The following is a 17,461-nucleotide window of genomic DNA, read 5'->3' on the forward strand; positions in this document are numbered from 1 at the left end:
TTACATTGTATTCGGATAGTTCATAGACCTAATGCATAAGAGGAGCATACCAATATCCTTGATCAAGTCACACTTAGTGATAAGATATGTTTCCAGTGGCATTGATGCTATCATTGATCATTGATCCAACTTTGTCACTCACTTGACACATGCAGTCTGTGTAGAAATAAGTCTTCCACATGGGTTTTCTACAACCATTTAGGATGAGCTTCACTGCAAGGCATTAGGACATATGACTCCATGTTGTTTGTGGCATATAGTCAATCTCCTGTTGCAGTAACTCTTGTTTATACGATGCTATACAGTAGGTTTGTTGTTGGGCTGGCTCTCTCTCTCCATCTCATCTACATCATGCATTAGTGTTTGTCCAGCCTGTTACATCATGAAATAGCTTAGTAAATTTGGTGACAAGGGCATGTATGTCACAGTTACAATTATTAAGGTGACTAACTTTGCTTTTAAAATTCTGTAGGATTTAGAGAGTTTTTAGGTCATACCTCCAAAATTTCTCTTATAAGCTAGTGCGTCTTCCATCCTCGCTGCTGGATCTTCTCCATCTTTCTCTGCTGTTCCCTCTCATTTTGCCCTTTTTTCCTTCTTTCTTTACTCATTCTCCACCTTCTTTATTACTCCTCCTTCATCTTCATGTTGAGGCAGTAATTTGGCTTGCCTCCGGGTCAGTGCTAATGGCACTAGTATCAAGACTTATACTTGGAGGGAGGCACAAGTATACCCTGAGCCGAATGGGGGTTCAGCCCACCTGACCATCCTTCCTAGAAGTTCAAGTTCTAAAGAATGGGGCCAGAGCTTGTGAAAGAATTGATATGCGAGTATTTAAATATTCAGCCCTCTAGGATTAAATAATGATACATGTCCAGATTCATTGCATTCATGGAAGACCATGAGAACTCCATCTGTTCATGCAACAAACCTAGTAGGCCACAAGGGTTTTGTCACCACTACTCCCTCCCCTTACAAGAAAGGAGTAAATGTTACTGCGAAGCAGATTTGCCTATTGTATGGTAAACAAACCAAAAGAGCCAATGTTGTATGGCCACCACACTCACCTGTATCAGACCAGTTCCAGCATATGACTTGTCTATTCTTCAGCCCACCTCTAGGAAGAGGAAAGGAAAAAAGAGAAAGAAAGTGACCAGCCAACTAACTCATTCTCTCTTCCACACAATCATCTTGGGTAAGATATAAACTATCCTGCCAGGGACTCTGGATGAGCTTCAAAACTTATTGGGCAGTCACCACCGGACCCAAAAAAAGTTTCCAAGGACCTGTGGGCAACATCCTTCTGGTAAAAGGAAGGGAAAGTGGTTTGCCAAAGCCAGGAACCATCATTCAAAATCCTATGAACAAACAAGTTTAATCACCTCATGAAGCCAGAATGAAATGGTATTTTTGGACACTTCTCTCTTGGTTTGGCCCATGCTAACAAAAAGTTTGAGAGTCCTTTTTAGATAGCAACACAGTGCTCTGATGGGACAAAGCAATAGACAAATAATAACTGCTACAGATCTCTGCCCATGAACTCATTCAGGGAGAGAATAAAAAATGAGGCAAATCTGATGGATTTTGAGTCTTAACCATGAATTTCGGGACAAATTTGAGGTCCACCAACCCACAACCCCTGGTGTGTTCAACATTATAACTCTGGCCATGAAGCTCTCCAACTCTCTCTAGGTGAGCCAAGGCTACAGGAAAACTGTTTTCAGAGTCAGATCCCTGTCGGACAATTGACTCAGCAGCTCAAAGGAGCTCGAGTGAGACTACTTGGGACCAGAGTAAGATCCCACATCAGAGGCTTGAGTTCTCTTGGTGAACAGGATTGCTTGAAACTCCTGAACAACATCGAGATTTTGCAGGATAAAGAGATGCCTCATTTTTTATTCTCTCCCTGAGTGAGTTCATGGACAGAGATCTGTAGCAATTATTATTTGTCTGTTGCTTTGTCCCATCAGAGCTCTGCGTTGCTATCTAAAAAAGACTCATAGACTTTTTGTTAGCATGGGCCAAACCAAGAAAGAAGTGCTGAAGAATACCATTTCATTCTGGCTTTGTGAGGTGTTTAAACTTGTCTGTTCATAGGATTTTGAATGCTGGCTCTTGGCTTCGGCAAACCATTTTCCCTTCCTTTTACCGGAAGGATGTTGCCCACAGGTCCTTGGAAACTTTTCTTGGGTCCGGTGGTGACTGCCCAATAAGTTTGTAGTTCATCCAGTGTCCCTGGCAGGACAGTTTATATCTTACCCAAGATGATTGCATGGAAGAGAGAATGAGTGATTTGGCTGGTCTCTTTCTTTCTCTTTTTTCCTTTCCTCTTCCTAGTGGGTTGAAGAATAGACTAGTCATACGCTGGAAGTGGTCTGATACAGGTGAGTGTGGTGGCCATACTTCACTGGCTTTTTTGGTTTGTATTCCATACAATAGACAAATCTGCTTAGCAGTAACATTTACTCCTTTCTTGTAAGGGGAGGGAGGAGTGGTGACAAACTCCTTGTTGCTTACAAGATTTGTTGCATGAACAGATGGAGTTCTCATGGTCTTCCATAAATGCAGTGAATCTGGACATGTATCATTGTTTAATCCTAGAGGGCTGAATATTTAAATACTCGCATATCTATTCTTTCACTGGCTCTGGCCCCCTCCTTTAGAACTTGAACTTCTAGGAAGGATGGTCAGGTGGGCTGAACCCCCATTCAGCTCAGAGTATACTTGTACCTCCCTCCAAGTATAAGTTTATCCTATTGTTAAGACCGAAGGTTTGTTCGGCGCATGAACAGATAAGAAATTTTTAAACAGTATATTTTTCATAGCTATCAAACCTTCTTCTGTCTCACCTTCTATCAAAGGCATCATCCTTCACCAAACCTCTTCTCTCCATATCTTCCTTCACTTGATCTCAATTTGTATTTTTCATGGCTAACAAACCTGAGGTCTTAAACATTGATTGCTCACCTCTAACCACCCCTTTCATATCCTGGGATGGAAGAAAGACTAGTGTGTCATGGGGTTCCAAGCGTGGTCAGTAACCAGCCTCCACCTAGAGGTATATGCATGAGTTGCCAGATGTCACATATTCCTTGCATTACAATCTTTGATTGCTTTTTAACTGGTTTCCAGCTGGCTCCAGATTATCCTATTGTTAAGGCCTCAGGTTTGTTAGCTATGAAAAATACAAATTGATTAAAAGTGTGTTCTCTTTCAACTTCCTGTGAAAGGTACAGAAAATTTTTTCTATTTTTTTCCTTATGCCATTGATGTGTGTGTAACCTTAGATTTAGCCCAGTCTATCAGTTTTCTTGATCTTCTTTTGACTTATGAACGGAGCTTCTAGAATTTGTAAAGATTATGAGAATGGGTTAAGTAAATGAGGAAGGCATTTTAAACATTCAGTATGTTAGAAGATTATTTATTTATTTTTCAGTTTTGCTGTGATCCTCCATAGGTTTTTTGATAAATGCATAGTAGTGATCATACTTATATGGTATGTAATTATTCTGTGTAAACAGTATTGGATGTGCTTTCTCATGCAATTCATAGGTACAGTTTATGTAAACAGTTGTATACTTCATGATACAGACTGGTAGTTTTGCCTCTTGCCTGCTTGTGTCAGTTTCATTTGCTCAGCACTTATTGGTAAGGCATTTTTTATCATACTGTGAAGTCTTGTTTTTCCAACAGGGAGGCTACTGGAGTAAGTATAGGTGTTGAAAGCCTAAGTAAATGGTGGAAATTAGCTCTTCAGAAAGTAGATACATCTCTTAAATTATGGTCAGAACAACCTTCAGTGCTACCTCTAACTGAAGTTGCAGCTGCTTGTCATGTCATTGCAACCACTGCTCATGTTGCTGTTGAATTACCACAAACCAAGGTATAGTTTTGTTAACATTGATTTTATGTAGTTAATTTGTGTCTTCTGACAGTTTACTCTTCCTTTTATGGTTTGTTGCATCTCTATGTTTAAATGTTTGATGTAAAAACAAGGTACTGAACCAATTTTTCATGAAAACACAATGTGAAAACTGTATTTAAATAAAAGCTGTGATATTTTTATTACACAAAACTGCTGTGTTCATATGAGGAGATAAACTTTCGTATTGTGTATGGATTTACCTGTGGTGAAAGCTGGCTAGGTCATTGTAGCAGGTGAGTTAGGGGATAAGGAACTCACCCTCTCACTCAACTTTTGGTGTCACTAAAGCTGCACTGCTGTTTAGATGTTTATATACTGTCAGGTTTTTACTTTGGCTACTGTTGATTGAGTGCTGTACTATTGTGTATTTCCTGTTGAAGACTTTTGGCCTTCTTTTTGTAATAAATATGTTTGTGATATGAATGAGGATGAATAATTCCTCTCTTGTGAGGTAGTTGTAAGGCATGACTGTTTGTTTGTTGACATATTGTTATCCCTGAATATTGAGTGTCATTCTTGTGTTTTCTTTGTGCACAGGATAGGAGTTTACATAATTTTTTTGAATTGCACAAAATATGTCTCTTGGCCAGTGGTTGAAATATGGGTCCAAGAAGTCAAAGAAGGCCCCTTTGGCATCTCCTGAGACCAACACACCGATTTTCCCTTGACAGGCTTTCAACAGTGATTTTGTGTGAAAACCCCAGATTCCACTGCTTAGACAATGGACTGTCTGTCCTCCCATTGCTATTCTGAAGAGGGAGGGCTGAGGCTGGATGATAACCAACCTGAATGTGATTATGGTGGCCAGGACTTTGATTTATTCTTCCTTTATTCCTTTTTCTCCTGTTTTTGTTGTACTGAATACTCCAAGACATCTTAATGAAGCAAATGAGTTGCTGGAGGCACTCTGGCCTTCTCTTTGGTTAATGGGTAATCGGTCCATCTGTATCTGCCTGGATCACTTGGCTTCAACCAAGATCTCTAAACCTGCCTCAGTCTCAGCTGGTGTTTCTGCTTCGATAGTAGCCTGCATTGTGCCTGATGTTAAAGTCATTCTTGCTGTTGTTGCTTCGGTAGGTCCCACAGTAAACACCTGTTCCTTGGGGGATGCTTGTCTCTGTCCGTATTCCTAAGAACTATAAATAATGCTGACCAGTAACTTTAATATCAAACAGACAAATTCCTCAAATGCCTTTAGAATGGTGAAGGGTATGCTACTCTTGGTGGTCATAGGTAAGGTTGGAGAGTCCTGATTATGGAGGTTGAAGATGCACTGGCATGCTTTGGCTTCTTCCTTCTCACCTTCCTTGTCTCCAGACTGGTGAAAGCTTAGGAAGAAGGCCTGGAACACAACTCTCCACAAGAAGTTTTAACAGGTTTTCATGTTGACATTGCTTTTTTACTGAGATTGACAATGATTAATGCATTCATTCACAGGATGAGCAAACTGTGGGTGGGTTCAAGAGCTTCCTGATGACAGATTACCATTGTATTAGCCTTGCTTATGCCTGGTCATCCTCTTGGTCTTACCAGGAAAGGAAGGCTGATCTTGGCTTTCTGTGCTTGTACTTCTTTGGGGGTGCATAAGGAAGAGTCTACTCATCCCTTCCCGAGACTAATTACTGGCATGATTCCTCAGATTGAACTCAGTATTTTCGGGACATACTTTTGTTTGGTTGCAAGCTGCACAGCAATGATCATCCTGGGCTGTCCATGGTCTGGTACTAAGCAGCATTGTGCAGGTAGTACATGTTCCAACCTGACTGGTTCTGTGATTGGTTGTAAACCTGAAGGTAAATGCAGGAATTGTGCTCAGTCTCCTTTGTGTCTTCAGATCAAGATCAGTTTCCATGGCTTGTTCTATTCTCTCATTATGAGTAGGTATAATGTCAAGCTGGCACTTCTATTCCCTCTGGATATGCTGAGTGTACTTCTTGGTTAATAACAGACCCTTACTGTGGAACGTCATCAGGTCATGGGCTCATCTCTTGAATGCATTGCTTCTAGGAAAGTGACCAGAGCCTCTTAGAGAGAGAGAGAGAGAGAGAGAGAGAGAGAGAGAGGAGAGGAGAGGAGAGAGAGAGAGGAGAGAGAGAGACGAGAGAGAGAGAGAGGGAGATGGAGAGAGAGAGAGAGAGAGAGAGAGCAAATAATAGTTGTGCATTGAGAATAGTGATCATTTAATAAAAACCCTTGATTTACTGTATCTAATCATACTGCATGTATTATTACCGTATTATCAAATTATAATATGAACAGAGCGATCTGCCATTTGCATTCTGGTCTTGTTTACATCTTTGAAATAATCAGCTGATTTCATTTTACCAATATGATCACTGTCTTTAGTTGCTGAATGGAACATAATTTATGAAAGAAAGCTAGGTTTAAGAATTGCTGCTACTTTATTTATAAACCGAGTTAAATTAAATGAAGTACTACATGTGTGTTTTTGTCAGTTTCAGACAGTTCTTTTGCCTCCCAAAACATTTTGCAGTCTGCTTATCTTTCGTAGTTCCTAGTCATGCTTGACTTACAATGCTCATAATTTGTAGTTCCCAGTTGTGCTTGACTTATAACCAAACTAAAGGGTTTTGTGATTTGTTCCGACACGGCATACAAACCTTCGGTCCTTTTACAATAGGAAGGTACTAGCGGCAGCTGGATAGGTCGTAAGCTTTCGAACAAGGGGTTCGGTAGTTAACTGCTTGTCCGACAGGCGCGCGCGCGCCGCGCGACTGGGAGGTAAACAAACCACTTTTGCTTTCGGCTGCTGGCGTGTAGACGGGTGTTATCATCGCTCTCTGCCCGCTTCATCGTCGTTGCTTTCGCATGGTTGTGTTTTTCTTTTTCTCCTATTTCTAGTGAAACTGAATTGTAAGTACAATCATTTTCATATTTATTTCCATTGAATTCAATTGTGAATTAAAGGATCTTGGTTTCTCCACGCCCTCCGATTACCCGAGTGCCGGGACTGAAGGGCGTAAGTGCGGGAATTCATTTTTCCCAGAAATGATCCTCGTATTGTGTATGCTCGGTGCGAGGGCGGAGAGTGCTCACTCCGAGCTATATTTGGGTTGGAAATGTGTAGATGAAAATCGTAAGTGCCCTTTTATATTTTTTTTTGACCTGTATGCTTGTTGCCGAGCGAATGCGCTCGGCACGAAACTTATTCTGTATGGAAGTGGAATCGCAAGTACTGTATTCTTTTTCATTTTCATATATTTATTTTGATTGTAGCAATACTCATTTTGGATCAGTTTCGGCTCTTACCCGGAAATTGATCCTTTCCCCTTTTTATTTGAATGAAGTGAAATCGCAAGTGCAGTTCTTTTTCATTTTCATATTTTATTGAGATTGCTTTATTTACTTGGATCAATGTTTCCGCTATTTCCCGGGAATTGATCCTTCCCCTTTTTATTTTGTATGAAGTGAAATCGCAAGCGCAGTATTCTTTTTCATTTTTCATATATATTTTGATTGCATCAATTCATTATGGATCAAGGTTTCCGTTCATAATCGGGAATGGATCCTTTACCCTTGCGCTCGGTACCGAGGGCGCAAATGCGCTCGCTCCGAGCCCTTATTCATTGTGAAGTGAATCGTAATTGCAAGATTCCTTTTCATGTTATTCCTTTTATTATTGATTGCATCAATATTTATTTTGGTTCAAGTTCCGCTCAGTCAGGGAATTGATCCTTATGCCCTTGCATTCGGTGCCGAGGGCACGATTGATCTCGGCTCTTATATTATTGTTGGGTACATGGGTGCTGTGCGGGGGGGGGTGGGGAACGAGAATCCCCCCCCCCCCTCCCCCCCGCTCAGCTCCCACAGATGGCCCTTCCCCTTCGGGGGGGAGGTTATCTGGGTTCTTCTCCTCGCCCGATCTGTCGAGCGCGGGGGAGGGCGCTCGGTGCCCGATGTACAATTGTATTCGGGGTCTTCCGCTCGTTCGGTGTGGGGCTCACCCCCCCCCGCGCGAGGGGACTTCCCCCCCACTAATCACTACTACTGTTATTTCCGCAGGTGCTATTGCCACGAGGGTGGACCTTGGTGAGGTATGGGCGTCCTTCGATTTGCAGGGCGTGCCTAGTGTCCAGGGGTGGCGGTTCTATGTCTGGGCCTGCTGCGGTCACCCATGGAGTGGTGACCATGACAACGATATCGACTCCAGGTGACGACATCCCTCCTCACCTGGTGTACTCGCCTCACGTGGTAACAGTCTTGCCTATAGCCGCTGTGAAGTGCCGTTCGCCGTACCGAGAGGGGGGCGTGCCGCCGCCGCTCGTGGTTGCCGCGCTGCCGCGACCACACTTCCGCTGCCCTAGAGCTCGCCCCTGGACCTGCCGCCGGTACCAGGATGTTGCTGGCTGCTGCTCCACCTCCTGTGTTTTCCAGTGCTGCCTGCCGTACCTGCCGATTCCGTACTGACTGTCCATGCAGTTGCTGCGCTGGCTGTCCCTGCCGTTGCTGCGCTGGCTGTCCCTGCCGTTGCTGCGCTGGCTGTCCCTGCCGATGCTGTGCTGGCTGTGCCTGCTGTTCCTGAGATGCCCATACCTGCTGACGTCGTCCCTGTTCGTGGTGGTACTACCCCAGACTTTGGTCTGTCTGTACAGGTGCGTCCGGGCCCTGTGGCTTCGGCTACAGCAGCCCCCGGCTCCGCCCTGGATGGCAGATCTTACATCTGTCCTGAGGAAGCTGACGAAGAAGAGGAGGAACGTCGCCTTCATCTTCTTCATCGTCGTCGGCTGCCGCCTCTTCCCCTTCGACTTCTAAGGCTTCACAGCCGAGGAAGAAGAAGGTTGCCTCCTCCCTCCTAAGAAGTCTCCCTCGGGAGCTTCTCGGGACCCAGTCCTCACCTCGTGGGACGGGAGGGAGTTCCTTCCGCTGGTCCTCCTGCCTCCTTCTGGGAGCGGGGACCCGTCTCTTCTTCCGCAAGGAAGAAGACTACGGGGAGGGAAAAAAAAACCAGAGGGGTACCGGCTAACACCGGTACTTCCTCGCCTGGTGTCAGTGGTTCTGCCACTGCATCAGGGTCCGTCTCGGCCTCTCGTGCGCGGGAGGGGGGTACCAAGTGTACGGTCGCCTACCAGCGACCGTGCAGCCAGGAACCAGACCTCTGAGCCCGCTCAGCGTCAGGTTCACGGCACGGAGCGGAAGACTGGTGACAGCCGCTCACGCGACTCTCTCCAGACCAGCTCTCGCTCTCGCGGCGACCAGCTGGCTATCCGGGATGACATGACGGTCCACGACCGGCCGGCCACGGGCTGAGGCTGGGAAGAGGTCCCCCGTTCGCCGGTGCCAGCCACGGCTGAACCAGCGACGTGACGTGCCGTGAGGACAAGCACTGGTCTCACTGTGACAGTGGAGCCTGCAGGTCGCCTGACCGTCGCTCTCACAGAGAGCGATCGGGTACGGCAACCAGCACCAGCTCTTCTGACACTCGAGATCGGGGGCCGCTGTGCTCAGTTCCAGCCGTTCTCCACAGCGAGACGGTTCGACCAGGCCTGCAGCTCGATCGCCACCGCGGGTTGACGATCGCCTGCAGCCCTCCAAGCTGCTTGGTTCTGCCAGCGAGCGAGGAGGGAGCGTCAGGTCTGCCCTCCTCCCGTACCTCAACCTCCTCGGGTTACACCTGGAGGAGCGAGGTATTGAGGAGTGATCGTGAGGGGTGCGCCCATCATGATCCCACCACGACGCCTACGTGCCAGGCACGGTTCTTGGACCCCGGCCAGGACGTATGAGCAAGTGGCTGGAGGAGACCGAGAGGGCTGTCGCTGTTCCCCCTTCTTAGGAGGAAGGTTCTCGGAATATGCTCTTGTTCGAAGGGCTTAACGGTCCTACTCTGCAAGATGCTGTGACTTCCGAGATTCAGAGGAACTTTGCCGAGGTTATGGCGCTGATTCGTCAGCACAACGACCTCGGGGAAGGATCGCTGCTCCCACCAGCAGAGCCACGTCTCGGCTCGAGTCGTTTTGGGGCCCGAGAGGGAACCCAAATCGACGGTGGGTCTGCCGCGATCGGAGCTTGTCGACTGTGTTTAAACCAGGTAGTCTCTCGTTCTCCGGACAAGAAGGCTCTCTCAGTTCTGGCCGGTCGAACAAGCTACTTCACCTCCTCTACTGCGACAGAGGCGTTTCTACGTGTCTTCGGACACCGTATTTGAATACCCCTTCGGTCCTCCTGAGAGGTTTCGACCTCGACGAGGACTAGAATGAGTCGGAGGACGGTATCGGCTCTCTCCTGTCAGGTGTCGATCAGCCCCACCCAGACAACGTTCACAGTGGCGGCAGACCCTTACCTACAGTATGAGTTCGTAACCCTCCTCGGGGAAAACGTTTTCTCCTGACGATACGTTTTCCCAGGCTCTGATTACGGCGATGGCTGCTCCTTTTCTTCTCCAACTGCTAGTTCCGCTGGGAAGGCGAGCCAGTATCCAATTCCTCCCCCATTCCCTCTCTCCTTACGGCTACGAGGGAAAGGGGAGGGATCCTATAGAGATTTCTCTGTAAGATCCCACGTTAGGGGCTGCGCTACCGGGGGGACCTTCGGGTCCTACCTGACGTAAGCCCCGGTCGTTGAGGAGAGATCCTGCCCCTTTCTCGATTTCTACGGGAATCGAGAGGACCACCAGCCGATATCGTTTGACGAATTCGGTGGGGGTCGCGCAGAGTGCTTAGAATTCTACGGAATTTCTAGCGCACTCAGAGTGTTCGAGTTTTTTACGATCTCCAAACACTTAGGCGAGACCACGGTCCAAAGTGAGCGAGAATCCCCGATAATTGTTACACGATAATCGGGAACCTCGCTTATGCTCGAATTCCTGTAATTTCTAGCATTTGGAAGAAGACTGCTGCTGAAAGAAGAGTATCTCACAGTAGGCGATTAACCTGGAATAGAGAAGATGGACGGGAACTTCCAGTTTGGCTTGAAACTATCGTCTTCGGTATTCTGTTCACCATTGAAGCTTTCCTTTGGGAAAGACTTCTCCTTCACTCTCTTGACTAGAGAACGAAGGCGGTCGATCTCCAATCCTTATTCTCATTCCTCGAGGGGAAAAGAATTTAGGATGGAGGTCGTGGTACAGAACCTACAAAATATAACTACGTATATTACCCTCGCGAACTGATTCTTTTAACAGTTGAATTGTCCGGGGGGTAGGCGATACCGTAGTTAACTCTACAGTTTGTGACCGAGACGAATTGTATCTTAATTGAACTGCAACTCGGGGTTGCTGCAACCTCCCAGCAGTTATCAGTTTCGATTTTAGATACTTGGTATTGTCATGACAACACCAAATCAGCTTTTGTATTTACCGAAATCCGTTCGTTTAAATATATTAAGCTCGAGCATATTCTTTATGCTCGATGGTTTCTAGCCGAACACATTCCTTCGTGGAAGGAATAACTGGCAACTCAGGATGACGAGTCACCGAGAGCTACTGCGTATTGAACTGCCTGATAGCAGCTCAGTATCAGCTAGGTCTCCGAGATGCATGGTTGGTTACGTCTCTCTCTCCCCTGGTTTGATTGACTACCAAACCATATCTCTACCCAACAATCATGGACTTAGGTCTCTGATTAACGGGGATTCTCGCAATAATGAAGGACCATCTACTGCTGTGACGCTCGATTTCATCGCCTTCGACATTGTGAGAATTTTCAACAGAGATATCTCTTGGACTCTTTCATCTTTCTGTTTACCGCACGGTAACAGAAGTCTGTACTAGTCTCCCGCTGCATCGCACCGCGATAATGCGAATGATTTTTGCAGACATCTGAGTTTGTCTTCAAAATATCTCGTATTCGTAGGTGTGCAATATTCATTGTTTGCCGCCCCGAATTAACAGATGTGTCAGAAGACATCGCCTACTCTCCGACCTGACAGCTCTACTTCCAAATGTTCAGCCCATGAGAAGCAGTTCTTCAGGCAGTATTTCCCTGTGTCTTCATTACTGAAAAGCGCTCGCTTTTATTGCAACTACGATCCTCACGGACAGCAATGAATGCGGTTAGTGTTCTCAGTCTTTGTAGCACAGGTTCAGAATCTTGAGAATCCTTCTCTCGGTTCAGCTGTGAAGACGTAGGTTGCATTTTCTGTACACCTTCGTCTTCAACGACACATAGTGTTGTTTCTCCTTAGCTGAGATCAACTATACTATGAGATATCTTGCCATCAGGGTACCCTCGGTCTCTAGAAGGCAATTGACTTTCGCCTGTTGGGCACATGCCTTAAGAGAATCATCACCTCGCCTTCTGGCATCGGTGACGAACAAATTATTTGTTTAGTCTCTTGGCATAACCCTTTTAAGGCGAAGGTCACGTGACTTGCTTCAGGTGCTTGGACAACTTGCTCCTACCGAACGCAGTCAGTCGGCAGCTGTCAGAGTGCCTAAGTCAGTTACGAACTTCGCTGTGGACTTAGTTCGGTTGTTCCATAACAGTCTTTTCTTCGTCCTAACGGCTTGTCACAGTACCCATACCATCGACACCCACCATTGAGTGTCGGTGTCCTATCCACTACCGAGAAGAAGAACTTCACTGCATGGGGATAGGAGAATGTGAGACACTTCGCTGCAGACGGATAGACCAGTATGGGTACAGGACATCACCGAAGGCGAGAAGAGGGATAGGTCATACGACCATTCCTTCTTTTCCTCTGAGCTAATTGCATGACTTTTCCTCCTGCGAAGTCAAGCATTCCAGGGATGGGGATTCGTGACGCTCGATTTCGTACCGACTTCGTGGCGAAGACTCAGAACCCTTCGGTTCCTGACGATCGGTTAGAGTCCTTCACAATCCCCTCCCCAATGGACTTCACCGCCTTCGATGCGAAGGAGATGCTGCTTTGTCCTGTGAAAGCGCGACCGCGCTTTCTGAAGAAACTCGACATCCCAGGCTGAGTGTTGAAGACTCTTCGTCAGCATCAAGATGACCTAGAAGTACACTCCCTCGAGTTACACAAGAACTTCTCCGTGGCGCAGGTACTGAAGGCAGGGGTCTGGTACAACCAGACCACGGGCACCTCCTTCTACCTTTTGGATATTGCCCACAGGTCCTTGGATCGTTTTCCTTGGGACCTGTGGTGGCTGCTCAACACATTATGTAGCTAACCCAGACCCTAGCAGGCTGAACAGCATCGAGTCCTGGTGTGACTGTAAGAATAGATAAGTGAATGAGAGAGTGACTGGCTTCTCTTCCTATCTTTTTCTCCCCCTCTACCTGTGGGTAGAGGGATATGGTCATCACCTTGCTGGATAAGGACGAGATGCAGGTGAGCTACTCGACAGAGCCCCATCCTATCCCTTTCACTAGGGATGGGAGCGAATATCCACCACTTCCTCCTACAAGGGGGGCGAAGTGGATGCCAACAAGAGACAAACCATAACTTTATGTTGCCTCTTGCAAATAGGAACTTGTTCTTGTTTGCTGGTACGAAGAGATACGCTTGCTTCTCTCTTAGTACTTGGTCCAGAGGTCTGACCATTGATCCTGCGGTGCACACCCCGATCAATCGGACAGAGGCTTGGATCCCTCCCTCGCTCTTACGACCAGGGAGGCATTCCAAGGTTGGGCGAACACCAGTCTGTTCACAAAAGACTCAGATTCCTCCCACCAAGAAGTGAGTCTTCCTATTGTAAAAGGACCGAAGGTTTGTATGCCGTGTCGGAACAAATGACAATTTGTCCAAAATTGCATTTTTCCTAACTATACAAACCTGAGGTCCTTTTACACATAGTCCCACCTCATGCCACCCCTCACTCTGCAGTTTTTGCTTGGGACAAAAGCAAAAGTGATTTGTTTACCTCCCAGTCGCGCGCGCGCGCCTGTCGGACAAGCAGTTAACTACCGAACCCCTTGTTCGAAAGCTTACGACCTATCCAGCTGCCGCTAGTACCTTCCTATTGTAAAAGGACCTCAGGTTTGTATAGTTAGGAAAAATGCAATTTTGGACAAATTGTCATATCAATAGTTCCCCAGTTACCCGTAATATCAGGATTCTTTCCAATTTTAAAGGAATACATTTATGGGGATCTACTTCCAACGGGTATTACTCCACTGATAATGTCGTCTCATTCATGAAGTATATAAAGAGGCTATGCAAAGTGGCCTCATTTCTCTGTATGATGTTTTGTTTACGTCTGCTCACGCCACTGGCTGGTGATGTAACTCAGGCAATTTTTCTTTAAGTTTCTGATAATAGACATAATTCAGCTTATTTTTAAATATTTTGTAAATTTGCTGTAATAATTAGGCTTTATTTTCAATGTTTTATTATCAACAATATTTGTGCCTACCCCTTCCAGTACATACTACGTACGTAGCATAGCCTATGGCGTTCAGTCAACCATCGGTAATATGGCTGCATTGGGCGTTCATAAGCCAGTTAGTTTGATAAAGTATACTATTAGTATTTAAAGATTAAACAAAGTTGCTCTGCTACGGTATGTTATTTAACACTGAACTTAATTTATTGTAATTTATGTTTATTTCAGTGTAATGATTTATATAAACAGGCAAGGTTAGGGTAATAAATGGTGGTCAAATAATGATTAATAATTCAGATATCAACTAAATCGCATTTCGTTGCTTCTTCTGGAACGGATTAGCATTGAGGTCCGGGGTTCTACTGTATTCTTTCCTAATCGTGTCCTTCATCTCTTGGTGTTCTATATCCTCTCCTTCTATTATTCCTAGGTATTTGTATCCTGTGTCATCTGTATGGTTGATGCTATTCCTGACTTGAAGCTTTATCCCTTCTGTCATTGTCACTTTGCCTTTTTGCGTGTTGGCCAAGGTACATTTTTCCATTCTAAACTCCATCTTTATTACTATTATTATTATTATTTTTTTTTTTTATTTATTTTGTTTATCAGAGTCATCCAATTCAACTGGGTGTATTTATAGTGTGGGGGTTCCGGGTTGCATCCTGCCTCCTTAGAAGTCCATCACTTTTCTTACTATGTGCGCTGTTTCCAGGAGCACACTCTTCTGCATGAATCCTGGAGCTACTTCAGCCTCTAGTTTATTCAGATTCATTTTCATGGATCTTGGGATCGTGCCTAGTGTTCCTATATAATGGGAACAATTTCCACTGGCATATCCCATATCCTTCTTATTTCTATTTTCAGGTCTTGATACTTATCCATTTTTTCCCCTTTCTTTCTCTTCAACTTTGGTGTCCCATGGTATTGTGACATTAATGAGTGATACTTTCTTCTTAATTTTGTCAATCAACGTCACTTCTGGTCTATTTGCACATATCACCCTATCTGTTTTGATACCATAGTCCCAGAGGATCTTTGCCTGATCGTTTTCTATCACTCCTTTGGGTTAGTGCTCGTACCACTTATTACTGCAACGTAGCTGGTGTTTCTTCCACTGGCTCTAGTGGAGGGGTTTTGCCACTGAATCATGCCTCTTTTTGTACTGGTTTTGTGTTAGTGCTGGACTTTCGCTTGTTATGTGGTTTATGTTCTTGTTTGTCATATTGCACTTCCTGCATTTGGTTGAGATGTTATTTCCATCTGTCGTTCTTTGAGCATATCTGGTTCTTAGGGCCTGATCTTGTGCCGCCATTATCATTCCTTCTTTGTTTCCTTGTTTCTTTCTTGAGCTTTCCCCTCTGTAGCCATTGCCATGTTTTATCGCTGGCCAGTTCTTTAGTCTGTCTCATGTATTGTCCGTGCATTGGTTTGCTGTGCCATTCCTCTGTTCTGTTTGTCTTTCCCCTGTCTGTATATTTCTGGGTCTTCATCTACTTTGTTTAGTCCTTCTTCCCATGCACTCTTTAGCCACTCGTCTTCACTGGTTTTCAGATATTATTATTATTATTATTTATTTATTATTATTTTTTTTTTTTGCTCTATCACAGTCCTCCAATTTCGACTGGGTGGTTTTTATAGTGTGGGGTTCCGGGTTGCATCCTGCCTCCTTAGGAGTCCATCACTTTTCTTACTATGTGCGCCATTTCTAGGATCACACTCTTCTGCATGAGTCCTGGAGCTACTTCAGCCTCTAGTTTTTCTAGATTCCTTTTCAGGGATATTTGGATCGTGCCTAGTGTTCTTATGATTATGGGTACATTTCATACAATCAACTTACCTGTCAGATATATACATAACTAAGACTCCGTCGTCCCCGACAGAAATTCAAATTTCGCGCCACTCGCTACAGGTAGGTCAGGTGATCTACCGGCCTGCCCTGGGTGGCAGGACTAGGAACCATTCCCGTTTTCTATCATATTTTCTCTGTCGCCGGTGGTATCAACATTGTTGTTACTACCTCCTGACTTAGATTCTTATTTCAACCTTTGGATCATCGTTTCTCGGCTTTTTGGTGACGTACCTGGATCGTGGTTTTTGGCATTCGCCAAAATGGCGGCCTTACAAGGTAAGGATAGTGAGAGTGAAGTGTTAAGTGAAGTGAGTGCTCCCAGTGTTGTGGAGGGGGCGTTTGATCGTCTCTGCGACGCTCCCAGGCCTAGACCGCTTCCAAGCTCCCATGCCCAGAGGAGAATGAAAGTCGAAAGCCTTAAGGAGGTCGTGGAGAATCCCCAACGGTCAGACGTCCCTTCAGCAGGCTCTGTTTCGCTTCAGACTGCTCAGGACCGCTTTAGAAAAAGCGTCCTGCGAGAGTGTTTCTCTTCCTCTCCCTCTCCTTCACCTAAACAAGGGTGGAAGGATTCGGACCTTTCCAGGCCCCTGAAAAGGCATTGGAGAGAACCTTATTTGAATTCAAGCCCGCAGCGCGTCTCTGATGAAGCTCCCTCTTCAATCAAAAAGGCTAAGGTTGCGTCAACGTCTCCCTACATGGACGTAGCAGATCGCTCGCCTTCGAACTCTCCTTCTCCTCCCATTGAAGAAGACGTGGGAGAAGCTTCAAGGAAAAGGTTCTTCTAGCTGTCCAACAAGAGCAGCTAGCCTCATTGGTTGGGGTTTTGGCTAGAGATCCTCCTCGTAAGAAGGACGTTTCTCTTCCAATCAAGAAGTCTCGTCCTCTCTCCCCTGCCAGACGCGAGGCGTCTTCCAGACATGAAGCTTCTTCTTCCAAACAAGTAGAAGAGGACATTCTTTCTAGATCAAGAGCGAGAGAGGCATATACCAGGCGCGAGGCGCAAGACAGGACGCCAGCCAGACGTGAGGCATCTTCCAGACGCGAGGCGTCATACAGAGGCGTGGAATCATCCAGGCGCGAGACTCCAGCCAGGACTCCTTCCGGACGTGAAGCGTCATCGAAGCGCGAGGCGCCAGCCAAGTTTTTGGCGCCAACCAGGACGCCAGTTGAATGCGAGACGTCTTCCAGGCGCGAGATGTCTTCCAGATGTGAGGAGCCAGCCAAGCGCGAGGCGCCAGCCAGGACGCTAGGCGGACGCGAGGCATCATCCAAGCGCGAGGCGTCATCCATATATGAGGAGCCACCTAAGCGCATGGCGCCAGCCAATCGGGAAGCTTCTTACAAGGCTCAAACTTTTGTGAAGAGGAGAGATTATCACTCCCTTAGTCCCTCTCCTATCAGGAGTTTGTCTCCCCCAGAGAAA

The 17,461-nt window shown here is 45.9% G+C and overlaps 1 protein-coding gene across 1 annotated transcript in view; it reads left to right on the forward strand.

Annotated features, from left to right (window-relative positions):
* Positions 1-17,461, forward strand: part of LOC135217537 (serine/threonine-protein kinase atr-like) — a 796,062-nt gene that overhangs the window by 223,721 nt on the left and 554,880 nt on the right. Inside the window, 1 exon segment of the mRNA XM_064253504.1 lies at positions 3,677-3,883. Coding sequence (XP_064109574.1) covers positions 3,677-3,883 — 207 coding nt within the window.

Source organism: Macrobrachium nipponense, chromosome 7 (genome assembly GCF_015104395.2).
Source record: "Macrobrachium nipponense isolate FS-2020 chromosome 7, ASM1510439v2, whole genome shotgun sequence".
Lineage (NCBI taxonomy): Eukaryota > Metazoa > Arthropoda > Malacostraca > Decapoda > Palaemonidae > Macrobrachium > Macrobrachium nipponense.